The sequence below is a fragment of the Paramisgurnus dabryanus genome, chromosome 3 (genome assembly GCF_030506205.2).
Source record: "Paramisgurnus dabryanus chromosome 3, PD_genome_1.1, whole genome shotgun sequence".
Classification (NCBI taxonomy): domain Eukaryota; kingdom Metazoa; phylum Chordata; class Actinopteri; order Cypriniformes; family Cobitidae; genus Paramisgurnus; species Paramisgurnus dabryanus.
The window spans coordinates 13350068-13377024 of record NC_133339.1 but is presented as its reverse complement, the minus strand read 5'-3'; the positions used below and the strand labels follow the sequence as shown (position 1 = coordinate 13377024).

The window sequence follows — 26957 nt, the reverse complement described above, 5'->3', positions numbered from 1 at the left end:
GCGTCCCGCATGTTTGACACCCCTGCCTTAATGCATACTTGAGGCACTCATGAGACTCTGTGGGATGGTCAATTGAGTGATAGCACCCTCGGCCACACTACTCCTTAGCCCTTACATCTCCTGAAGTTGCTCCTTTCTTGTAACCCGTGCATAAACCCTTGACCTAACCTCAATCTCTAACACCACAATCTCACCACAACATGACCATATACACACCAAACTGTTTGACTAAGGCCAGAGACCCCACTGTCGTCATTAATAATGCAGATTCAGTGGCAAACGGTTCTATTTGCCGCAATACACAAGACCACAAGAAATGCCAAAATCTCACCACAACCAGACCACACACGTTTATTAAAAAAGAACAAAATGTTTGTACAACATGAAGTAAACACAAGTAAAAAATCTACAAAGATAGTGATTATGTGTTAAGATTCTATAGAAAATATATGTGATTTAAGTTATGAAACTTAACTTTAAGATCAGTTAAAACGATAACAACAAATAACAGACTTCATATGAATAATAAAGAGACAGAAAAATGGCAGATATATATCCAAAGGGAATATTTCATGTTTGACCATCAGACACTGAAGGGCAGAGCCAGCAGGAAATTTCAGAAGGATTTGCAGAGATGAATCTGCCCTTGGCGGAGTACACGACACTGACTGCCGCTGATCAACTTAAACTCAAATATCCAAAATTGTCAGAGGACATTTTAATATTAGGTCCTATCTTTACTAACTGACCACAGATTTGAAGTTCTGGGAAACTTGGCTGTCATAAGTCCACACAAGTCACCTCCTGATGTATCCTCGATCAAATGAGCGGATCAAAAACACATCTGGGCATGTTATTAGAACTTGGCATGATGCAAACTTGGGATTGGAACAGTACTTGGGTCGCGACTGATGACATTTCAGAAGTCCCTAAGAACACAAGTACAGACATCTTGGCCTTTTGTGTGCATGTAGAATTTAAGTAAGGATCCTCCAGACAGTTTTATTAATAAGACCTCAGCTGATTTCTAAGCTTTGTTGCCATATCCACACTGTTGACACATGAATGGTTTCTATCGAGTGTGGATTCTCATGTGTGTGTTAAGGTTAGATTTTGTTTGAAAACTCTTTTTACACTCATGGCATCTGTAAGGTCTCTCTCCAGTGTGAGTTCTTGTGTGTACCTTAAGGTTACTTTCAACAGAGAAACTCTTTCCACACTGCTGACAAGTGTAAGGTTTCTCTCCGGTGTGAGACCTCATGTGATTCTTAAGTTCACATGCAGTTATAAAACTCTTTCTACAGTGATGGCACACGTGTGGTTTCTCTCCAGTGTGAATCATTGTGTGTACCTTAAGGGTACTTTCAGCAGAGAAACTCTTTCCACATTGATGACAAGTGTAAGGTTTCTCTCCAGTGTGAGACCTCATGTGTATCTTAAGTTCAGCTGCAGTTGTAAAACTCTTTCCACAGTGATGGCACACATGTGGTTTCTCTCCAGTGTGAATCCTCATGTGTAAATTAAGGTTACCTTTTGATCTGAAACTCTTTCCACACTGTTGACACGTGAAAGGTTTTTCTCCAGTGTGAGTCATCATGTGTTGCTTAAGTTTACTTGTAGTTATAAAACTCTTTCCACACTGATGACACACGTGTGGTTTCTCTCCAGTGTGAATCCTCATGTGTGTGTTAAGGTCAGATTTTGTTCTGAAACTCTTTCCACACTGTTGACATGTGTAAGGTTTCTCTCCAGTGTGAACCCTTACGTGTAAGTTAAGGTTAACTTTTCTTCTAAAAATCTTTCCACACTGTTGACATGTGAAAGGTTTCTCCTCACTGTGAGTCCTCTTGTGATCTGCAGGGCGTTCATCTTCTCTGAAACTATTTTCACACTTTATGTCTTCTGTCTTCAGAGTTTCCTTCTGTGAAACATTATGGTTTATTTTTACAATCTGATGTTTCTCATCCACTTCATTCAGCTCAAGTAGATGATCCGTGTTCATTCCCATCATATCTAAAATGAAGACAGTAAATAGTTTATATTGATAAACCAGAGTGACAAAACACATTTGAGATTTTAAATGTGAAGTACATTATGTCATTTCTATTGTCAATTTCTGCTCTTGTAGTTTAACTCTTGTGCTGTGTTCAAAACCCTATAACACTTGTTGTGTTTCCAATATCACCAAACATTGGATTCTATCTTTTTGTTAACTTGTTTTCTTTCAGTTAGGACTGGTTTTGCATTTCTTTTTGAAACATTTACAGTGTTAATCACCATGGGCGTTGTTAGGACATTTTTAGGGGGCTTTTTCCACATTACTAAAACAAATATTAAGAAAATATTAATGTTGCAAATTTTACATAATGATTTCATTGTAGGCTGGAAGGTGGTGCACAGTAGGGCTGCAGCTATCGATTATTTTAGTAATCAAGTATTCTACAGATTTTCCATCGATTTATTGAGTAAAAATAAAATTTCTTTAATAAAGAACAATCCTCAATATACAAGAGAAAATAATACTTAAAATGAACTCATTTGTTTCATTCTTTTAAGCAATTAACATTTTTATTGATAAAATTCCATTCATACAGACCGCTAAACTCTTAAGCACAACCCCATACAGACTTAGGGCATGGTGGGTGGACAGCATCTGCATTTCTGAATTTACAGTAGAACAAGGAATGATTGGGTAAAATTATATACACTGCTCAAAAAAATAAAGGGAACACTAAAATAACACATCCTAGATCTGATTGTATGAGATAATTTTATTAATTACTTTTTTCTTTACATAGTTAAAAGTGCTGACAACAAAATCCCCCAAAAATTATCAATGGTAATCAAATTTATCAAGCCATAGAGGTCTGGATTTGGGGTCACACTCAAAATTAAAGTGGAAAACCCCACAACAGGCTGATCCAACTTTTATGTTATGTCCTTAAAACAAGTCAAAATGAGGCTCAGTGTGTGTGGCCTCCACGTGCCTGTATGACCTCTCTACGATGCCTGAGCATGCTCCTGATGAGTCTGTGGTGCAACGTGGTGTTGGTGGATGATGTCCCAGATGTGCTCAATTGTATTCAGGTCTGTGGAATGGGCGGGCCAGTCCATAGCATCAATGCCTCCCTCTTGCAGGTACTGCTGACACACTCCAGCCACATGAGGTCTAGCATTGTCTTGCATAAAGAGGAAACCAGGGCCAACTGCACCAGCATATGGTCTCACAAGGGGTATGAGGATCTCATCACTGTACCTAATGGCAGTCAGGCTACCTCTGGCAAGCCCATGGAGGGCTGTGTGGCCCCCCAAAGAAATGCCACCCCACACCACCACTGCCAAACCGGTCATGCTGAAGGATGTTGCAGGCAGCAAAACGTTCTCCACGGCAGAGGCGCGGGAAGATATTTTCGGTAGGGGGTGCAGATACATCCGGTGGGGGGTGTGGGGGGTGTTGGTATAGAGTTATAACATTTTAAAGTTGTTCACAAGCTTTTTATTCTGCAGACCACTCTACCTATAAATGTCTTCTTTTAAAAATCACTCGCACCTCCCATCAATAAAGTAAAGATGAGCTGACGGCGAATACAAACTATATTGCCTGTTGCAACATAGTAGAGTTTAGATTCTCTGCCAGGGTCGTTATTTTCTGCTACTATCCTCTAGCCGGCCGTTGATTAAGCATATTTTTCATTATTACTTTATTAGCCTCATTGGGTGGGGAGAAAGCTATGCCATATAATCAGAAATATTATATATAGACTAGGCCAAAGTAACAAAGGTGTCCAAAAAGTTACACAAATTACAAAATGCTTTGTAAAAGTTATGCAACGCGAGTCATGTGCGGAGTCTCCTCTGGCACGCATCACGCAACGGGTCTGCTGTTCTGTAGATTAAGTGCAACATGGAGTTTAAAGATTAAAGAAAAACAGGAGAATTAACTTTGAGCAAGTTTGCAGGAAAGTCGAAGGCATGGAAACAGTTTATGTATACATTCTCACTCGTGCCAGTAGCCTATACGCCTTTTTTGTTTTCCTTTGCTTAAGTTTTTACTATTTCTAAATTCTAACATGGAAACTTTATTGACATCACTCGAGTTAAGGCGATTAGTGGACCTTTTAATTCACGGGTTTCATTTAATTCTATTTTTACACGTAAGTGTAATATTTGTGTGTTAAGTTTTGTTTCAGTTTGCCATGCCTCCTGCACGGTGGTGTAAAAATAAGATATTTTTCGACTTTAAAATTCAAACATCATATACTAAATTGTCGGAATATATTCCATATAGATTCATTTGGATTTATAGATGTTTTACATTAAAATCGATGCATGGGAATAATTTATATACATTTTTCAAATGCCCAACACTCTTAAATGCGCATATTCCTTGTTGTACATCGAGGCTTTACACTTTAGTTCCTTTCATGTCGTTTTAATCATTTAATTCAATCTTTTTTACTTTAAATGTTCTGTAACATTTACATGTGCGTTAAACACCGCGAAACAATTTGGCTATATTTTTAAATAGTTTTTGAAAAGATGACCTTTTTCTGATATGCAGGATGAGGAGTCAGTAGGAGAAATAACGCTAGTCCTTGGGGATTTTTGGGCTGTGTGATTGAAAAAATCCAAAATTCTCTGAGACATTGCGAAGCTGATAGACACAGATAGCCTAAATGCATTCGTCATTGTGACTGTGAGTGTGCATGCTTGTCTGTTATGCTTATACGTATAGACGGGTTGCAGGTTTACTACAGGGTGCGCGCGCATCCAGGAGGCAGAAAGCCCGCTTGGTGAGCTGATCCGCTACTGCAACAACCTTAATTATTGAAGCGTTCTTTATTGTTTGTATATAAATAAAACTTGATTTTAGTTGGATCTGTTTTTCTGTCTTTATTTTTGCAGTGTTACTGTGATACATGTATGAATTATAATGTTAGACTAGTAACGTAATAGTCGCATCTACTGGTATGTTAACATCATAGGGACTCTGTTGGTACTATTTTCCCACGCAACAACTCCTTGGCATTTTGACTTACAGACACAGCTACTAGCCTACAACACAGTGGACATCTCTTCTTTCTGCCTCTCGGTTGCGCGCAACCAGATAATGATGTCGCCGTGCAACCCGTCTATTCACAGGGCTGAATCGCAATCACATCGTCAAAACAAATCTGATTGGCTAATAAACACTGAATTAAATTAAATAATTTTAAAATTACTAAAATTATCCCTCTCTTCATCACACACCCCAAGCATGACATACAAAATGTCTTGGAACAGAAACAAACAATCAGAGATATTTATAAGCCATCATTTTATTGTCATCGCAGTTTTAAATCTTTGCCACCAGGGGGTGCTGCAGCCCCTGCAGCCCCCCCACTTCCCGTGGCCATGCTCCACGGCATCTCCAGACTCTGTCACGTGCTGAGTGTGAACCTGCTTTCATCTGTGAAGAGCACAGAGTGCCAGTGGCAAATTTGCCAATCTTGCTGTTCTCTGGCAAATGCCAAACGTCCTGCACGGTGTTGGGCTGTAGGCACAACCCCCACCTGTGGACGCCGGGCCCTCATACCACCCTCATGGAGTCTGTTTCTGACAATTTGAGCAGACACATGCACATTTGTGGCCTGCTGGAGGTCATTTTGCAGGTCTCTGGCAGTGCTCCTCCTGCTCCTCCTTGCACAAAGGGGGAGGTAGCGGATCTGCTGCTGGGTTGTTGCCCACCTACGGCCTTCCTCCATGTCTCCTGATGTACTGCCATGTCTCCTGGTAGTGCCTCTATGCTCTGGACACTTTGTTGACAGACAGAGCAAACCTTTTTGCCACAGCTCATATTGATGTGCCATCCTGGATGTGCTGAACTACCTGAGCCACTTGAGTGGGTTGTAGACTCCGTCTCCTGCTACCAACAGAGTGAAAGCACCGCCAGCATTCAAAAGTGAACAAAACATCCGCCAGGAAGCATAAGAACTGAGAAGTGGTCTGTGGTTACCACCTGCAGAACCACTCATTTATTGGGGATATCTTGCTAATTGCCTAGAATTTCCACCGGTTGTTTTTTTCCATTTGCACAACAGCATGAGAAATTGATTGTCAATCAGTGTTGCTTCCTAAGTGGACAGTTTGATTTCACAGATGTGTGATTGACTTGGAGTTACATTGTGGTGTTTAAGTGTTCCCTTTATTTTTTTGAGCAGTGTATGTTACACATATTCTTGACCAGTCATTATTACATGACATGTTACTCAAAACATTTTTGATGGCAAATTATGTGTGCGTTATAGAGCATCATGTTAAACCCTGGGAGTATGAGAGATTTAAACCACTGGTTTATTATCATACTGTTAAAAAATTAGCTGTAGTTATGCAGCTGTTTGCCAGTAACTTTTGTAGATTTAAATGTATGTTAGGGTGTTTTCACATATACACTGTTTAGGTCGGCCCAAATGACGTGTCGCTCCGAGTACGGTGCGTTTGGGTCAGTGTGAACACAACAGCCGCACTCGGGTGCGCACTAAACGACCGCTCCGAGACCGCTCTAAACAGGTGGTCTCGGAGCGGCTGTTGCCGAACTCTGGGGCGACCCACCTGTGGTGTGAACACTGCTGGACCTCGGGCCGAACCAAATACAGGAAGTTCTCCACATGTTTGAGCCACTGGGCTTTCGTTGTGACGTGAGCCGGGTGTTATATTGTGGGTTAACAACAAACAAGCCAATCCTGGTCCGTTGCATAGAGATTCGCTGTCTCCTTTACGTTTGAGCTGATGATTTTATAAATGCATAGCTGTCCTCCACACACAAATAGTGACATTACGGGCTTTTACCAAACGGCTCCGTGAGAAAGGCTTTAATAGAACAGCTACGCAATTTCGCGTTAAAGCAAAGAAACTTCGCAAAGACGTGCATCGTTTATCTCCACATCTTGATAGCTACGCTCTCTCTGTCAAGCTGGTTGTCGTGGAAACGTGGGGGTGGTCATGAGACGGTAAGAGCTGTCAGAGACCAATGACAGCGCTGACCGTTGTCACATGGTGTACGGTGCGGCATTTCGAGTAAAGTAAAATATATATATATGTGAACACGGACCGCACTAACTGAAAAATGATACAATGTATTTTGGTGCGCTCCGAGGCCGCACCACGGTGCGCACCAACATATGTGAAAACAACCTTAGGGTGTTTTCACATATACACTGTTTAGGTCGGCCCAAATGACGTGTCGCTCCGAGTACAGTTCGTTGGGGTCAGTGTGAACACAACAGCCGCACTCGGGTGCGCACTAAACGGCCGCTCCGAGACCGCTCTAAACAGGTGGTCTCGGAGCGGCTGTCGCCGAACTCTGGTGTGACCCACCTGTGGTGTGAACACTGCTGGACCTCGGGCCAAACCAAATACAGGAAGTTCTCCACATGTTTGAGGCACTGGGCTTCCGTTGTGACGTGAGCCGGGTGTTATATTGTGGGTTAACAACAAACAAGCCAATCCGTTTCAGAGATTCTCTGTCTCCTTTACGTTTGAGCTGATGATTTTATAAATGCATAGCTGTCCTCCACACACAAATAGTGACATTACGGGCTTTTTAACAAACGGCTCCGTGAGAAAGGCTTTAATAGAACAGCTGCGCAATTTCGCGTTAAAGCAAAGAAACTTCGCAAAGACATGCATTGTTTATCTCCACATCTTGATGTCTTGTCGTGGAAACGTTGGGGTGGTCATGAGACGGTAAGAGCTGTCAGAGACCAATGACATCGCTGACCGTTGTCACGTGGTGTACGGTGCAGCATTTCGAGTGCAGTAAAAAAGTAATATGTGAACACGGACCGCACTAACTGAAAAATGATACTTTCGGAGCGTATACGGAGCGTATTTTGGTGCGCACCAACATATGTGAAAACAACCTTATTTACTGGCAACAGTTTGTTCAAAGTTAAATGAACATGAAACATTTACAAATCTTGGTTTTTACAGAATAAAACTATAATATAACCTCATCAATCTTTTTCTGTCGTTTCCTTCATATTTGTGGTTCCCAGGAATGCTTTGCATGAGGCTGTTATTTTATAGTTTTATTCTTTAAATAAAAACATTTGTTAATGCTTAATGTTCATTTAACTTTGAACAAACTGATTTTCTTTAATTGTTAGATTGGTAGTGGTTTATAAAGTCAAATAAAATATCAGAGAGTCAGCTGTAATATCATCGCATTTACAGTTAAGTGTTAGTGAAAGTCTAGTTAAGCAACAAGTGAGGCTTAGCCTGACAGTTAGCCTGCCTTGGACCAGGCTAGTTTCCAAGCACAAGTTTCCATATTAACCGGGGTTGAACTAGTTCCAAGTTTGTTTTATGAAACGAAATCCACCGGCAATAAGCCAGACTTCACAAAATAAGCCTGGCTTATTTTGTAATGGAGTTTTATGAAATAGCCCTCAGGAGACTTGGATTTCCTCGAGCAGTAGTCTTTATTGCAGAAAGTGATCTTCAAATCAGAGCATAGAGCTTGGGGCGCTGCATTAACCAAGTCTGGCTTACAGTAGCCCTACATTGCATTTATACACATTTTAGGGGGCAGTCCCCTAAATGGAATACAAAGCACTCAACTTTAAACAAAGCATGTAAATTCAGGCTATGTTTACATTAATGCGTTTATCCTTTAAAACGCGTTACTTTTGCAACGTTTACGCCTTTCATCTACACTAAATCACCGTTTTCGACCCTCATAAACGGATTCGTTCGCAAACGCTGAAGACCCTGTTTTAGTTTGAGAACTCAGACGTTGCTCTGAGTGTAAATGAACGTAGACGAAGTCTTATGTAAACGAACAGCTGATGTTAACGTGACAGCGCATCATTTTCAAAGTAAAAATTATTTTATTCATGTAAATGTTGGTTTGTTACGGAGGTTTTGCCAAAAATAGTAAACATCTACCAACCAGCTATTATAAACGCTATATCGGATAGTTTTAACATGTATCCTTATAGATAATGTCTGTTTTATATGAATGTTTGAGTATTGTTGGGTTTAATGTGTTTATGTTTTGTTTAAATGTAGTTAGCTTATGAAAAATAGACTGTAATTTTAAATGCCATATAGGCGTTGCAAAGGCCAATATGAAGGGAGAATTGTAATGGGTCAGACATTATTTTCCAGTTTAATGTAAGTTTTGTTTGCTACTTTAAAATGAATTTCGTTTCAGATAATTTGTCTCTTAATTTTAATCGATGTTTTGTTGATAAGTTTTGTGAATATAAATTAATAAAAACAATAAACTCAACGTCATTAATATAATGCTCGTTTAGGCGCTTGGCTTTTAGCTATTTGTGTGTTGCCAGCGGAGGACGTGCACGGACCTCGCACACTTTTAAAAATTAATGCAATAAGCATTTCTGGTAAAGGCTAAAGCAATACTTCATCTCTTACTATGTTTGATTGAAGTTTGAATTTGCTGATTTATTTTTGCTTCAAGTTCGCTACTGTTCAGTACTGTTCACTTGAATGCTTTCTTTTTAAATCATAAAGACCTTTCTGTTTAGTTATAAAATCAAAATTAACCTATTAATCATATTAATATGTTGTAGGGGGAGCTAGAACAGTATAAGTGTTTATGTTTTGTTTAAATGTAGTTAGCTTACGAAAGATAGACTGTAATTTTAAATGCCATATAGGTGTTGTAAAGGCTAATATGAAGGGAGAATTGTAATGGGTCAGAAATTATTTTCCAGTTTAATGTAAGTTTTGTTTGCTACTTTAAAATGAATTTCGTTTCAGATAATTTGTCTCTTAATTTGAATCGATGTTTTGTTGATAAGTTTTGTGAATATAAATTAATAAAAACAATAAACTCATCGTCATTAATATATAATGCTCTTTTAGGCGTTGCGCTTTTAGCTATTTGTGTGTTGCTAGCGGAGGACGTGCACGGACCTCGCACACTTTTAAAAATTAATGCAATAAGCATTTCTGGTTGGCTAAATTAATACTTCACCTCTTACTATGTTTGATTGAAGTTTGCATTTGCTAAAATTTATTTTTTGCTTCAAGTTCGCTACTGTTTAGTACTGTTCACTTGAATGCTTTCTTTTTAAATCATAAAGACCTTTCTGTTTAGTTATAAAATAAAAATTAACCTATTAATCATATTAATATGTTGTAGGGGGTAGATAGAACAGTATAAGACTTTCCCAAACACATTTTTATAGGTTAAAAAATAGTGTCTGTTGTAGTGGCCGGCAAAGGATCTAGCTATGAATTTTTGTCAATATCGCACACCCCTAGGCTGCGTAAACGTGCAGGTAAGCTATTATTAGAGTAATAAGTTATTTTACACTTTTATGCGCATGCCCAGTTACATGATTGGTCATGTTTCATGCGTTTATGGTGGTGTATAGTGTGGATGAAGATTCTTTTTAAAATGCCAGTATAAACGAGGATCGTTTTCATTTTAAAATGCCGTTTTAAAACGCAAATGCTGTAATGTAAACATGGCCTCAGTCAAGGAATCAGCCTGTTACCGGAATTGCTTGATCCCTGATCTCATTAGCATAAAAGTATCATTCAAATGCATAGGTGCTAATCCAATCATCCTAACTGTATCGCCCATAACTTTAAATGCACAGTTGTGCCTTGAACTTAGCAATCACCTTTAACTTGGCACTCTTCCCAATCGTCAGAAAGAGCATAAAGACAAAAGGTTAATGTCTTAAGCCTTGTTTATGGTCGCGCTTTGGTCCGCAACGCAAGCCTCCGCGGATCGCGCGTGCGTCTCACCAAACGTACGAGGCGTTTATAGCTGACGCACTAGCTGTTGCACTTTTTTTGAACCACCGGGGGGCGACGCGAGCAATAAAGTAAAAAACAAACACAAAGAAGAGGATAGAAGAAGTCGTCCACTGGAACAACCCTGGTGCTTTTAACATCAGAGTTTGATATATATATAAATATGAGAACATGAATTAAACAACAAACTTTTATATATGTCTTTATTAAACATTATCATTTCATTAACGTTTTTACTAAACAAACAGTACAAACATCTTAAGGTTTGTATTTTATTCCTCGTCCAGTAGTTCTTTCAATACAAATATAAGCCAAACATTCTAAATCATGTAAAAGAATTTGTGTTTTAAACTGCAAAGTTTCCATACTTTACTTCCAGAGTGTCAGATAAATACATTGTTTTGCTTGGATTGATCAAAGAGATACGCACAGGCTTGCCTGCTCTGACAGAGTTCGGTCATTTTCGGATGCGGAGCTGAGCGGAAAGTTACAAAAAATGCTGTGCACAGTGCCACTAGGCTTGCCGCGATAGTCGGTGAAACGGTGATAACCGGTGCTTAAGCCTCTCATCGGTTATATCACTTGCCCACCGCGACACCGTCTTTCACCGTCGTTTTGATATTTTCGTGTTATTAAATTATTTAGTTTCGTTAGAGAGAGCAAACCCTTACAACTGAATGTGTCTGTTGTCTGAATTCAGCGGGGCTGAACGCGCGTCACGTCACAGAGCCGCCGCAGGTGTCAGATTTCATTTATTTCTGTCAGAGTTTGCAAGGCGAGCTGACTGACCAGATGATGACAGAAGCCGCGTGCTTTGCTCGTTTTTGTTATAATATACATATATGATGTTTAAAATAAGCGAGATCGTTTTGTTGTTGTGTTTTTCATCAAGAAAAATATTAAACCCATCATTCAAGCAGTGCTTTTATGGAGAAGTAGCCGGTTGCTCTGCTTGGGACTGGCGGGTTCTGTGAGAATTACCTGCGCACATTGACTCAAGCACTTAAGTAAACCAGCTGTTGCACTCGCATTGCACGCAAATTCATAGGCGATTTAACGCAGCTTACGCAAGCGCTGCATTTAAACAGTCGCGTAATTCAAAAGTGAAAGTAAAATGTGCACGTCTGCATGCGCATTTTAAGCCCCTCCCACTCGGTGAAACCGGGATCACCGAGTTTGTGACGCGCCGATTAACCGGTGGGAAAATTACGTCACCGCGGCAACCCTAAGTGCCACGCGAATGGGGTCTCCGCGTTGACGTCATTTTTGCCGCGCGCACCAACGCTTGTGCGGACGCTGCGAGCATAAACAAGGCTTTAGCCACCTGGGCTGCCTGACTTCATTGTTGAATGTAATATTATTTACCTCAAGATGTAAAACACAATGTATATCACTTTTTTAGTTTATATACCATTACATTGGAACCTAGATATAACATTTTATAAATGTGTAATCCTTCACATGGATCAATTCCCAGAGATCACAGTAATTTAATCCACTGAAGGTTGCTTTGGATAAAACTCTTTACTTGATGTTTCAATCTAATTCTACTGAATCTTTTATAGATGCAGAAAGTTATCATCTCATGGATTTTAGTATATATGAAGAGTTTCGTTGCAAAACGAGATAAATCCATTTTTTAACATTTTTGTCAAAACATGTTTATTATTATGTTATAATGTTATTATTTTGTTTTATGGTGCTACTTGGCTGTATTTTTTAAGTTATGAAGGTTTATAACAAAACAAACCAACTGCAGTTGCATTGAAATTAATTGGAATACACAACCAAAAAACGAGATTATTGAATAATTAAGAAAACGGTGGTTATCTCGTTTTGCAATGAAACTCTTCATTTCCACTCATGTTTCTCAATGTTTTTATGATTATTTCTCAACCATCAATAATAAAGATTGAAAAATAGACACCAACCTATTTGTTCCTCAGTATCTTCATTCTTTATTCTGCATTGTTGTGGATCTGTCATCTTCTCAAGCTCCTCTTTCACCAGCATCAACATTATGTCATGAAGATTTCAGTTGTCACACATGGAGTGATTTCTCTGTGTGTTTGACTCCAGCATTTATTGGTGGATTGTTGTAGGAGGAGCTTCACTGAAGGTCTCAATCACTTTCACTTGTGGGTGTGAACTACAGATGAAAGAAGAGGCAATAAAACATTTAATGTCAGTAAAACATTCACCATATCTTTCAGACTTTTTAATGTTTCACGACAGAATTGTTTCTCAAGCATTAAATACAGAATCTGAATGTTGGTGTAGACCTGCGAGAATTTTTCTTTTTTTAATTAATTTGAATAAACGTTTCCATGCAGTTTTATTTTATTTAAATTGAGCGATCAAGATTTTGAATAATTATAGCTCCATGTGAAACATGTGGGCTCAGCCTGAATGAAATGATACGGCCAGAGAAAACAATCGAGAAAATATATTTTAAATTACTAAAAAAAAATAATTGACAAAAAAGTGATCTATAATAAAAAAAATTTATTACATTTGCCTTAATCCTTGTTGGTGCAACCCACCCTAGGTCTAGTCTGATCCGGGAAACAGCAACTTAATTATTAATATTGGTATTATACGTACTGGACGAGCACTGTATCGCTGCTCCAGAGCCAACAGTGAGTCCGGGTCAGATTTTCAACTTTATCTCACTGCTAACGGTTAGCATATTAAGAAATCCTGTCTTCTGTTGACAAACCAATAAAATAATCTAAGACAAATTAATTATTTAAGTGCACACCGAAGTATTTACGTCGCTAAAGACACCTGGCTATGTGGATGCTTGAAACGCTGATTCGGCCGGGAGTCTTCGAAACCTTTACGAATGTTTCAAATCATCTTCTTTTGTGGGTTTACTGGTGGGTTGCAAACCAACTGTAAAGGGGCATACCGCCACCTATTGTGCTGGAGTGTGACAATGATAATCTGCAATGATGCGGGTTAATTCTATTAATTAACGCAGTGTGAACCTAATTTTTGCTATTTTTTACATACCCGTTTTTGTCCCTTCATTTATTACCCATTGTGAATTCGGTTTCTGTAATACGCATGTATTGTACTTCTCTAATAAACGTGTCCCACAAAACTTCATCAAAAGTGCCTTAACCTGATAAAACGGAATTTTCTGTCAGATAAACATTCCTGTCAGTGCAGCATAAAACGCGGTTTTACTGTCGGGAGATTGTGTGAGCCTTAATAAGTATTTTAAAATGTTGTTTTCATAACCCTTAAGCAACTGAAATAAGTTCTTGCGAAATTTAAACGGGTCTCAGTTTAGAGAAACGACAGGTGCTGTCAAGACGCCGTTCTGCTATTCACGCGAGGTCGCGCGCTCTGATTCAGTTCAGCTGGGCGGGAGGCGCGCGCCTGCTTCTTTCTTCTTCTTCTTTCAATTTTTATGGCGGGTTACACCTACTGGTGCATACCGCCACCCACAGGTCAATGTATTGCAATGCATGTCAAGACGTCCATTCTTTGAAATATTCCCAAGTATTTAAAGGGAAATATTTACACACACACATATACATACTGGGAAAAAAAAACTCATATTCTTCTCACATACAGCCCTGCACTCTTAAGGAACCTAATCAGTTCCCCTGACTTTACTCCAGGTCCCAGAACTGCAGCCAAACTAAAATCTGAGCATCCTGCTCTTTGTAATTGATCTTTCCACTGCTCCCTGTGACTCTGATATTTAGGACAAACAAGCAATACATGCTTCACCGTCTCCTCTTGATCTGAACACCACATGCAATATCCTGTCTCTACTCTACCAACCCTACACTGAGTGCTGTTCAACAGTGTATGCCCAATTCTAAGCCTAGCAATAACAACTTCATCCCTTCTGCATCCTCCCACTTTAGCTTCTCTCCCAACCTCTGTGTGGATATTATACATGTGCCTCTCTTTGGAACTTAAACTTCACTGGGTCTGCCACTTCTTCATCAGGGCTCTTCTAATAAAAACTTTTACCTCCCCCCTCCCAAACTTAATATTGACCTGTTGGTCTGGTCTCGGCGCGCGCCTGCTGTTTTTTTTGTTTCCCATGTAAATGGCAGCTCGCGTGTATTTAATATATTTTGATTTATTTAAGGGAAACTTTGAGACTGTAAAGTTTTTATAAGCTAACATAAATAGAAAAGGAAATTAATGTTAATATAATTGTAAAGGTAATGAAACCTCCCTGGGACGTAACAGTTACGTTGCCAGTAAGTTATGAAATTACCCAAATATATCATTATAATGCTCCACTGTCTCCATTTCCTGACACACATCAAAAATGTCTTTCTTGCATGAGCCCCAAGATATCTGCCACTTATCATTACATGCTTGTTTAATAAGCGATTTTACTCAAACTTACTGTTACGTTGATGTTATTTAGTTGAAGTGCTTCTTTGGCCATTTGATCGACCTTCTCATTACCCTGAATCCCAACATTTTTAGAAAAATCTTGCTATTATTTTGTAAAAGGCTAAAATCTTTGGACCAAGCGTGCAGCACAAGCTCTAAAAGGTGAAGCCAAAACGTCTCGATTGCCCCCCAGTGACTGGTCCTAATATGAGTCATAAACCCGCATCCCTCATGCAGTGGCGTGTTTACCCACCACGCAAACCACGCAATTGCTTGGGGCCCCACGGGCTTGGGGGGCCCCCTACTGTCCACAAGCGGTTAACTTATTTAATGATTTTTTTATTTAATGATTGCAGAGTTATAAAAAGTCTGCGTGGTAAGCATTCCGCTTATTTCTTTTTTTTTTTTTACACTGAAGTTGCAGTACTGTATTAATTACATCATTTTAAATACATCCTATAAGGAATTTGCCAGCAAAGGATATATCTGAGATAGGCTTAAAAATATATTTCTGTACAAAAGGGAGGCCTTTTGGAAAAAGTTTGGAAACCACTGCGGTAAAACCAAGACCTTTATGTTTTTGACAGATAATGATTCCCTATTCTTTTGAATAAGACAATGGGCACTATTTGTATTTTTAAACCAAGAATTTTTTTCTTAATGTTGGGGCATGGGGGGCCCCAGGTCCTTGGACTTTGCTTAGGGCCCCCAAAATGGTAAACACGCCACTGCCCTCATGTTAATTAATGGGACTAGAGACCAACTAAACAATTTAATTACACATTAATTATCTTTTTTCCAAAGCTGGTTTCTGTCATTTACTGAAGTTTTTATCACAACGATGTAAATTAATTTTTTTTTAAAATAAGTTTGTTTTTAGTTAGTTATTTAATGCTATACGGTAGCGTCACGTCATGATTAACAGCTGTGATATTCGCATTCTCTGAGAGCGAGGGCGGGGCCTTGATTTTGCGGCTTTACTTCCTGCTCACTACTGCACAGCCCTGCGTTCCAGTTCGTTTTTTTATGAACTTCCCTCGCTAACTTCCCTCAGTCTCGTTCACTCGAATGTATGTCATTGCTTACGTTGTACGAGTGCCCACTACTACTAGAACACTTGAAGTGGGTTCAAATGGATCGCTCTAAGCCCTTGATCACATGGAAAGTGGAGACCGCCCCCTCCATGTGCAAAGCGCGAGTTGCTGAAGTGACGTCACAATCGTGTTGCATTGTGGGATATGAAGCTGCATGAAGTGTACATATGAAGTCCCTGGCCATATGTGGAGGTTCATGCCTTGTTTTTTGTGTGGCATGTGCCTCCGGTGTCTTGTCTTGTGACCCTGCCCCCCTCGTTCTCCAGCTTATTAGTGATCATTGGTTTTCTCCCATCACCTGTTCCCGCTCGCTATCTTGTTTGGTTTCTTCTATTTAATGTCAGTGTATCTTTAGTTCTGTGCAGGTTCATTGTGTTCTGTATCGTGTTTCATGTTCCAGTCTAGTCTTGCTATATAGCAAAAGTTAAGTGTTCCATGTTTTCATGTCGTGTACCCCCTCGTGGGTTTTTGTTTTTGTGTATTTAAAATAAAAGTGTTTTCTGTTTTTCCCCGACATCGTGTGCTTTTGGGTTCATCTCTCCAGCAAATCCTGACAGAAGTGACTAAAACACATGATTATCCAGGATTGAAAGAGAAACTAGCCGATTAATCTGAAATGCTATAGTCTGCTGTACCATGCTGTGGAGGTTTTATGAGTCTATGATGTTTAGCATAATTTTTTATGCTGTGGTTTGTCTGTGAATTAGTATGTAGGTGGCGGACAGAAATAAACTTGACAAATTAATTAGAAGGGCTGGCTCTGAACTTGCTGGACTCTGTTCATGTTGTGGCTGAGAGAAGATTACGGTCAAAACTTAATTCAATTCTGAACAATCCCTTTCACCCACTACAAAGGGTGCTGGCCGACAAGAGAAGTACATTTAGTCAGAGACTGATCACTGCTAAGTTTTCTACTGAGCATTTCAGAAGATCCTTTAAACTTGTGGCCATTAGGCTGTATAACTCTTCTTTGTAAGTGCTGGGACAATTCACTGTTGAAGTAAAATTACCCTTTTTATATGTTTATTATTTTTAAATCATTGATGGGCATATGTTACGACCCTTCTTTTGACTCTTTAATGTCCAAGAAATTATTGAAAGGGAACATTTTAAAACAGTTCACATCACCAATAGTCACTATTAAAGGTTGAAAATTAACAAGAGACACAAAAAACGAGAATTCAAAAGATAAAGGTAATTTAATGTGTGTAAGGGAATAAATTGGATACAAAAAGTAAGAATTTATAAATACCCAAATGAAGACTAACAGAGGGAACAGCAGGATTGTGCCAGACAAAAGAAAATAACAAAAAACAAAAAGAGCTGACTAAACCGAAACCCGTCTAATCCTAAACTAAAAAGAAAATAATAAAAGAAAAATCTTCAACAACCGTGAAGTCGTAAACTAAACTATTCTGAACTTACCAAACAAAAAACATCCAGAGTGGCACAAATCCATAACCTAATGTCAATAACAAAAGTATACTACATGTGTGCAAATGTAAACCACGTGGTGGGCTTACCTAACCCCTCTGAGTCGTATCACGGGGCACACATTTTTAACTTAATCATAAAACAGAAACAAACAGGTCACAATCAAATAGCAAAGTAAAAAGTCTCTCCCAGACCGGCTGCAGCGTATCGCTTAACTCTTTCCCCGCCATTGACGAGATATCTCGTCAATTAAGAGAAAACGCTTCCCCGCCAATGACGAGATTTTTCGTCTTTCCGCAATACCGCTATTATCCACCAGGTGGCGCCCTTCCGCAACTTTTTAAAACCGGAAGTATTGCCCTATGGCAAGCTGCTGCATGTCCGTGTCTGTTTTAAAGATCGCTCTGGATGGGATCTCTATGAAAAGTCCGTCACAAATATGGAATTATTTTTGCTTTTTGCTCAAAATATGGTGTTTTTGTAAAAACCTACCCATATTCAAAAGCTGATTGCAAAAGAACCACTAAAGGTAGGATGAAACGTTTTTTTTTTTGTTTGAAAGCAGAGGGTCTGTTCTTTCATTTGGTATATTGTATGTTTATTTATTTAAAGAAGAACATTTTCTGGAAGGCATTAAACTTTGGTGAAAATCATGAAAAACGCTGGCGCTGGCTGGCAACTTTTTTTAAAAACGCTGGCGGTGAAAGAGTTAAATAGTGCACTCTACAGGTGTATCGTATACTAATAATTAAAGAAACCCGCTCCTCACAGTGGACATCCAATCGACTCTTAATGATTGACAGATGAAAAAGCCAATAAGCACGTCGCCCTGCAAAAGTGAAAGCAAGAGAGAGGCGCAGAGAGAGAGAGAAAACACAAACCAAAAAGACACACATATCCCTAGGGACGTAACAGCATATAATTATGTTTTTATTTATTTTTCTTGAATTTCTTTCTTTTCTATAATTGTAACATTAAAGCAATTTCCCCCTGAGATTAATACAATTCTTTGAATTGAATTAATCACTAGGATTAATTTTAGCCTGGTTGTTAGCCAGGCTAGCTGCAAGAGTATATCTCCATAGTGACTTCATCTAGATTGATTTAGCCTCCCTTCATGCAACCGAGTCAGGGCTAAATTCAGCCAGGAAAACTGGAAAATCCCATCTTAATCCCTTATCTTGCTTTTGTACAATACCCCTCTGGGGATGTTATGTGAACTTGGCATGATGCGAACTTGGGATTGGAGCAGTACTTGGGCCGCAACTGATGCCGTCCAAAAGAACACAAGTACAGACATTTTGGGCTTTTGTGTGCATGTAGACTTTTAGTAAGGATCCTACGCACAGTTTTATTAATAAGACCTCAGCTGATTTCGAAACTTGTTGCCATTTCCACACTGTTGACACATGAATGGTTTCTATCGAGTGTGGATTCTCATGTGTGTGGTAAGTTGAGATTTTGTTTTGAAACTCTTTTCACACTCATGGCATGTGTAAGGTCTCTCTCCGGTGTGAACCCTTGCATGGATCTTAAGGTTACTTTCAACAGAGAAACTCTTTCCACACTTTTGACAAGTGTAAGGTTTCTCTCCAGTGTGAACCCTTGTGTGCATCTTCAGGGTACTTTCAGCAGAGAAACTCTTTCCACATTGATGACAAGTGTAAGGTTTCTCTCCAGTGTGAATCCTCATGTGTGCGTTAAGGTTAGGATTTGTTCCGAAACTCTTTCCACACTGTTGACATGTGAAAGGTTTCTCTCCAGTGTGAACCCTCACATGTATGTTAAGGGAATCTTTTCTTCTGAAACTCTTTCCACACTGTTGACATGTGAAAGGTTTCTCTCCAGTGTGAACCCTCACATGTATGTTAAGGGAATCTTTTCTTCCGAAACTCTTTTCACACTGAGGACATGTTAAAGGTTTCTCCTCACTGTGAGTCCTCTTGTGATCTGCAGGGCGTTCATCTTCACTGAAACTATTTTCACACTTTATGTCTTCTGTCTTCAGAGTTTCTTTCTGTGAAACATTATGGTTTATTTTTACAATCTGATGTTTCTCATCCACTTCAGCTTGACTCTCCTCTTTCACTTCAATCATATCTAAAATAAAGACAGTAAATAGTTCAGATTAATAAATCAGAGTAACAAAACACATTTGAGATGCATGTATCCATGTTATTTTTACTGTGAAGTACATTATGTCATTTGTTCATTATGTGCTTTGTTCAAAACACTAACACTTCTGGGGCCCGTTTCAGACAGGTGGCTAAGTGAAAACTCCGAGTTTGTTAACCCTGAAATGAGGGAAACTCTGAGTTTTCTGTTTCAAAAAGGGAGGTAGGTTAAACCTGAGACAGCGGGGTAAGTCAAGCCTGTTTCAGAAGGAGAGGTAACTTATACTCAGAGTCTGTTTCCGGGGTAACTTACTCTGTGAACCTAACCTGGTCGGGAGCAGATTTTATCCTGTAAACTCTGAGTTTCTTGTGGTCTCCTCCCCTTTTTTAAAGGAGTAGCGGTGTTTAATCTTGTTAGTTGCTTTAGTACATTCATTCATTGCGCACATTTTTATTATGTACACTGTAAAATATTTTTAGCTGTCTTTAAGTTATAATTAAATTGCCAGTGCAAACCATTTAAACTTACTACTTTATATTTTTATATATTACACTAAAATTTCAACTAAAAAATTAAAAGAGTAAATTGAAATGACTTGAAAAGCTAATATACTTAGGTGCATAGATCGTCTTAGTGACTAAAATGTCATGTACTTTTATAGAGAATACTGTAGATGATGATGTTGCATTCATTTGTAGGAAGTTAGATTTATGTCACGAGAGGATTTTGAGACCCTGAGTGGTTTTTTGTCATATCCACTTACATTTATGTGAGCGGAATTATTATTATTTTTTGCAGTCATTTTAGATATATAAATATCCTTATATGACTAATATCACTCTTTGTGGTGCTCTTACATCTATACAGTTGCCTTGACATTTCTTACGTATCCACTCGTAATTATCGCTGGTCTAGTGGGTAGTGCTGTGTGCAGTAGTTAGGGCAGACGTACTGTCGGCGATCGGAGTTCGAATCCCGGCTCGGCAAATTTTTGTTTTATTCATGACAAACATTTGTAAAGTTCGTAGCCTTATATGACAAAGTATTTTGCTTAATTTCATTTTTAGCTGAGTTGCTGTCATCTTTTTGTCCATGGGATTGCATCTGCATGTAAATGAATATAATAACGTACAGTCCACAGTTTATTTACTTCGGATATTTTAACTGTGATGAAAAATTAAATCTACGCATTTACTAGAGTAGAAATAAAAAAAAAACTATTTTCTTTAAAATATATGCTCGTAGTTGCTGTACACTTGCAGTAACACTTTCAGTTTTAGTAGTATAAAGGATTAAGACCTCTTTGTCACGTGCTGTTCTCATGGTAAATCGTAATATCTGAGCACCATTGATGATGGCTTTTCATTGTGGCTGTGCACGCGCTTAACTCAGAGTCAACCTACTCAGAGTCGATTAAACTAACTCAGATCAGCTGTTCTGTAACCGAAAACTCAGAGTTTCTTATCTCAGAGTAAGTCAACTCAGAGTTCAAGTTTTAACTTAGAGTTTGTTGAACCTCCTTATTGAAACGGGCCCCTGGTGTTTCCAATATCACCAAACATTGGATTCTATCTTTGTGTCAACTTGTTTTCTTTCAGTTAAGACTGGTTTTGTTTTTATTTTTTGAAGTAATTAATCATAGGCCTAATTAATCTGAGCTTATGCACCTCAATATTTTAGTGAAAAAAGCATTATCTGTGAATAATTTTGGCAATATTAGTTAAAATTAGACAAACATTTACAGTGTTGATCACCATGGGTGCTGTTAGGCCATTTTTAGGGGGCTTTAGCCACATTAGTAAAAACAAATATTAAGAAAATATTAATGTCTGGAGGGTGGTGCATACATAGTAGGGCTGCAGTAGAGCTGCCCGATTCTGTATAAAATGAAAATCACGTTTGCTTAAAATAAAGATCACGATTCTCAAGAACTTTGTTAATTTTAAAGACGTACAACCCCTGAACATTAGTTTAACATAATTTTTACAGGTGCAAATTAATTATGATTCTGAAAGTTTCAGATAAGTTTAGATAATCTTTAAATTCAGTTAAAGGCGCTCTAAGCGAATTGACGCGTTTTAGACCATAAAACATTTTTTGTTACATACCGGAAACAACATCTCACTATCTGCTTGTTGCCTGTCCGCTGATCAAACTGTAAAAAAACGCGATCTCTGTAGACAGCCCAGGCTTCACAAACGGCAATATCAACATAGTGGCCAAACCTAGCACCACAAAACAAAACAAAGTATTCCAGTCAATAAACGACAAAAAGGATTTGGGGGTGGGGGTTGGGCGCGTTCATGAACGCACGGAAGGGAGGGGGAGGAGTTAGCTACGCTCCGTCTGTTTGAAAACAGTTCAAACGTCAACAATAACTAACCTCTCGCAGATTCGCTTAGAGAGCCTTTAATGTTAATTGTAGAGTGATTATGTATTCATTTTATTTAAAGAAAAAATTTAAATATACATTTTAAGTAGCCTAAATAAAAAAAAAACGAATATGTTTTGGTGCAAGTTGCTGGCACATGGATTGACATTACTTTATGGTAATGAGCTATGATGCAGTTCGGCAAGGCAGAAATGTTCCACGGCAAACAATCGGAAGGCGGAAACCTCCGCTTGAGAGGATTCCAGAGAATCGCTGGCGGCGTGAACGTCCATCGGGTGAATAAATCTACATGCACACTTAATCTTCACGCCCACTTAAACACTTGGGCCAAATACAAGAACATGTAAATGACACTAGTCAAGTGCAAAGACAGCAAGTGTGGTTATTTGAATGCACCCAATGTTTCCCCCGGGCTAAAAACCCATTTGGAAGAGATAAGATCCGGAATAAGATCCTCTTTTTGGTACTAAAACTACGTCAAGGTTCTTATCGTACGTACCTGCGCATTGCTCTGCCTCACTCATTCTCTTTAAGTTTCTGTTTCTTTCTGTCTAACTTCTCGGCGAAAGCATCCGCTCTCCGCTTTTTTATAAATTCTGGTTTAGTTTAACTTTTTGTCCAAAAATGTGTTCAAAAATAGTACATAAATAGTAAATAATACTCAGTGCTGGGTAGTAACGGATTACATGTAATCTAAATTACGTAATCAGGATTCCAAAATTCAAGTACTTGTAATTAGATAAAACTACATTTTAAAATACTCATCATCAGACTACTGTTACATTTTTATGGATTAGGATTTTTTTTTACCGCGGTCGGTAATCAACAAATTCCTGCGGTTTTGCGGTTTATTGGCAAGACAATGAGTTAAATAACATGCATGATTTATTTATCTTTAATACAAAATATGGCAAATTACTTAAGGAACATGTAAAGTGAATATTATTTCCTTCCACATTTCTTCAATATCAACATTTAACAACTTGAACAATTAATATTATCAGTTAAAAAAAAAATGTTAACGCATTATCCATGTCCACACGTCCTACAGACATTTCGCCACTTTTCTATCCTTAATTTGTGAATAGCCTGTAAATGACGCAAATTATTGCTGCCCTGACGGTCTGGTAAAATAAACATTTGTATGAGAAATCACTTGTACTGCATATGTGTCCGTGCTTGAGTATAGCTGGGAAGCTGCACTGAGACGCGTGTGTGTGCAAGATGACGCGGTCTGTCTGTCTCGTGCGCCCGGGCAGTCCGCGTCTGTCTCGCGCGCGCCTGGGTAGTCCGGAGCTGTTGCGCGTGCTCGGACAGACCGCTTCTATCCTCGACCCTTACCATAAACATCTGTCTTTTTCCACTAACAGAGAAAGATGACGCAAAACTTTTTGAAATGTGTCCTGCTTTAGAAATGGCCACGGTTGTAGGCTAGATGAACAAAGAGACAATCTAACCTCTTTGGATATTAATTCTCGGACTGATCGCGTGCTCTTTATGTTGCGTGAAAATTTGATGATGTATGAAACCTGATTCTGTTGTTGATCTGTTGCGGTTGTTTGCACGTTCAAATTAGATAAAATGTTTGTATTACTTTAAACGAGTCACAGACAACGTCACCTGTATTTCTACTCAATGACAATTTAATATTAAAATCATATCAGTTAATGTTCAGTTAACAAGTTGCGATTGTTAACAAGCTGCGTGTATAACATCCCCACATATACACACAAGTGCAAGCCAATGTTTCAAGTTTTTTTTTTGCGGTTATGACGGTGAGGAGCTCAGACCCGCGGCATGGGTTACGTGACCGCGTTATGGCGGTAATCCGGTTACCGCCCCAGGCCTAGATTATATGATTACATACAATTATGGAAAGAAATTATAGAAGCACAAAGTTAGAGGTATGGCGTTCAGCATGGAAAGAGAGTGTTAAACACTACAGACAGACCATAAAAATCGCCAGATCTACCTACCTCAGCAAGATTATTAAAGAAAATTATAATAACCCGTGTTTCCTCTTAAGCACAGTTGCGAAACTGACTAGAAACAAAGAACAAACAGAAACTAATAGTAAACTCCATCACAATAGTAATGACTTCATGAACTTCTTTACTAACAAAATTATGGTTATTAGGGAAATCATCGAAGCAGGGAAATCATCGAAGCTATGCAAATGGCCATCACTCTACCCATTAGTTCATAACACTAGGCTATCATACGAACATCTTGAGTCATTAAAAGCTACTACAATAGAAGAGCTCTCTAAATTAGTAACGTCATCCAAATCATCGTCCTGTATATTAGACTCTGTTCCCACAAAATTACTTGGAGGCATTCCCTGTAGTGTCAGACCCAGTACTAAATATCTTTAACTCATCACTAGAATTAGGATACGTTCCAACAGCTTTCAAACTAGCAGTTATTAAACCGCTCATAAAAAACACACCTTGACCAGGGAGATGTCCGAGAATCAGACACAGTCGATAACTTTATATCTAAACTTAAGACTTTCCTCTTTAACTCTTTCCCCGCCATTGACGAGATATCTCGTCAATTAAGAGAAAACGCTTCCCCGCCAATGACGAGATTTTCCGTATTTCCGCAATACCCAAGGCCGCCTTAATGCACGGGCTTACCTGGGCTGAAGCCCAGGGGCCTCCCAAGTTCAGGGGCCTCCCAAGTTCACGTTCATATTGTTTTGCAACTTGTCAGGTTATCTGTCAATCACTCTAACTGCACGTTACATGGCTGCTGATTGGTCCGTGGTAACTTACCGTGAAATAAAATATCAGACGTAACAGATTTTTCTATTCCGCGTAATGTAATTAAGTGCGCGTTGTCAACTTGGCAGTATGTTAGACTGAGTGACAAAGAAACAGGAAATAATCCACCATCAAATGAAAGAGTAATTTATGAAATTTCATAATAAGCACTGAGGTGCAGGTCTCTCGCGCGGGCGCTCGCTCTCTCTGTGCTCGTGCAGCTGAGTCATGGCATGCAGAAGTCTCTCCAACTGTGCGCAGGATACTGTGCCGCGGCCGCCAAATAAAGAAAGGAGTTCCCGAACATATTAATGCTGTTCGTTGTTATAAAGTTTAAGTTTACTCGCGTTTATATCAGTGACGCGTGCGCAGCTGGAGCGATGTAGTTTGACGCGATGTAAGCTCACAGTACACACATCTGTTGGTTTAGAAAGACGACGCAACGGATGTGCAAGTCAAAGCGTGACAAGACCATCTCAAATGATCATCCCCTGATCGCACCATTCATATTTATAATCTCCTTATCTAAAGATCTTATATACAGGTATGTTCAGGCCCGGGATGGGTAATCGGGAGAACCGGGAGAATTCCCGGTGGGCCGCTTCACTTTTGGGCCGGTCGAGTGTTTTTTTTATTTTACATTTGTCACGTTAGTGAGTCTATCTTCTCTTAAATGACACTTCACACATTTCGCATTGACACTGCAGCGCGCAGCCTCTGCATGGGTTGTACCATGTGAGGGAGTTTTCCCCTCCCCTCCCATAGAGTTGGTTCGGTCCATAGCACGTCCAAGAAAACTTTTCTCCGGTAGGCTAGTGGGCCGGCCCAACCGTAACAATACACGTCTGAGAGGAGGAGGGCGTAAAAAACAGGTTGAAGAAAAAATCCATTGGAGGAGGATGCTGCCAAATGTGCCAAACTTACAGATTTATTTTAAAGAGGAAAAACAAAAGTGACAACAGGTAACTTAAAGAGAAATAAGCCTAGTAATGATTAGCATTAGCAACGTAATTATTCGGCTAATACCGTTGTCAAACTATTTACAAGCCAAACTTTTTTTTTTTGTTAAAATATTACCCTTTTGTGTATACATGGCGATTCATAGACTTTGTCAGTCCCCCGCTGAAAATAAGGAGGCCATGAGTAAACAATATGAATTAAAGTTATTTAACCCTCAGGTTGTGTTCAGAACCCTATAACACCTTTTGTTTTCCCAGTCAAAAATGACCAGCCTAAAAAAGCTTATAAATCACTTGTTATGCCATTTACCCAATATTGTATTCAATATTTTTGTCAAATTTTTTTTTTTTAATTAGGACTTTTATATTTCTATTTGCATTAATCATCGGCCTCATAGCATTAGCAAAGCTAATAATTTATCAACCTTTCCTTATGGAATACACTCTAAAAAGGGCTGGGTTATTTATATATTTTATATATTGGACAGAACACGCTGCTGGGTTAAAATTGACCCAGTGCTGGGTTGTTTTAACCCAACTGTTGGGTTATTATAATCCATGGTTGCGTAACAACAACCCAACATTGGGTTATTTTTAACCCAGCATGGAGTAATTTTTAACCCAGCATGTGTTTTGTCCAATATTTACCCATTATGGGTAAAAAGTAACCCAGCCTTTTTTAGAGTGTAGAGGAATATTTTTGTTAACTTCTTATCTTAAGTGAAATATTATTTAACTTTTACCTTATTTGTTGAACCATGATATTAATAAAAACTATGATAAGAGCTGAACTGTTGCTTTATTTATCCAATTTGAAAAAAGTGCTAATTTGGAATAACACTATGGAAAAAGTGCGCCGGTCTTGGGCATGAAACTCCCGGGCTGAAATGTGGCCCCACTCCGGCCCTGGGTATGTTCCCTGTCTGTTTTGTGCATATTCATACGTGTTCGTTTTACATGCTTATTAGGGGTGTAACGATACACCAATTGCACGGTTCGGATCGGTTTACGGTTTTGGAGCCACGGTTCGGTCCGATTCGGTTCGGTTTGC

General features: G+C 39.0%; 1 protein-coding gene and 1 pseudogene across 1 annotated transcript in view; both read right to left on the bottom strand.

Moving 5' to 3' along the window:
• Positions 1-14113, bottom strand: part of LOC135768462 (uncharacterized) — a 140883-nt gene extending 126770 nt beyond the window's left edge. Inside the window, exons 1-2 of the mRNA XM_073813819.1 lie at positions 13904-14113; positions 12708-12925 (exon numbers count right to left, since the gene is read on the bottom strand). Coding sequence (XP_073669920.1) covers positions 12708-12795 — 88 coding nt within the window. The 5' untranslated portion in view covers positions 12796-12925; positions 13904-14113. The remainder of the gene's footprint in view (positions 1-12707; positions 12926-13903) is intronic.
• LOC141281908 (uncharacterized) overlaps positions 456-26957 on the bottom strand; it is a 32007-nt pseudogene continuing 5505 nt past the window's right edge.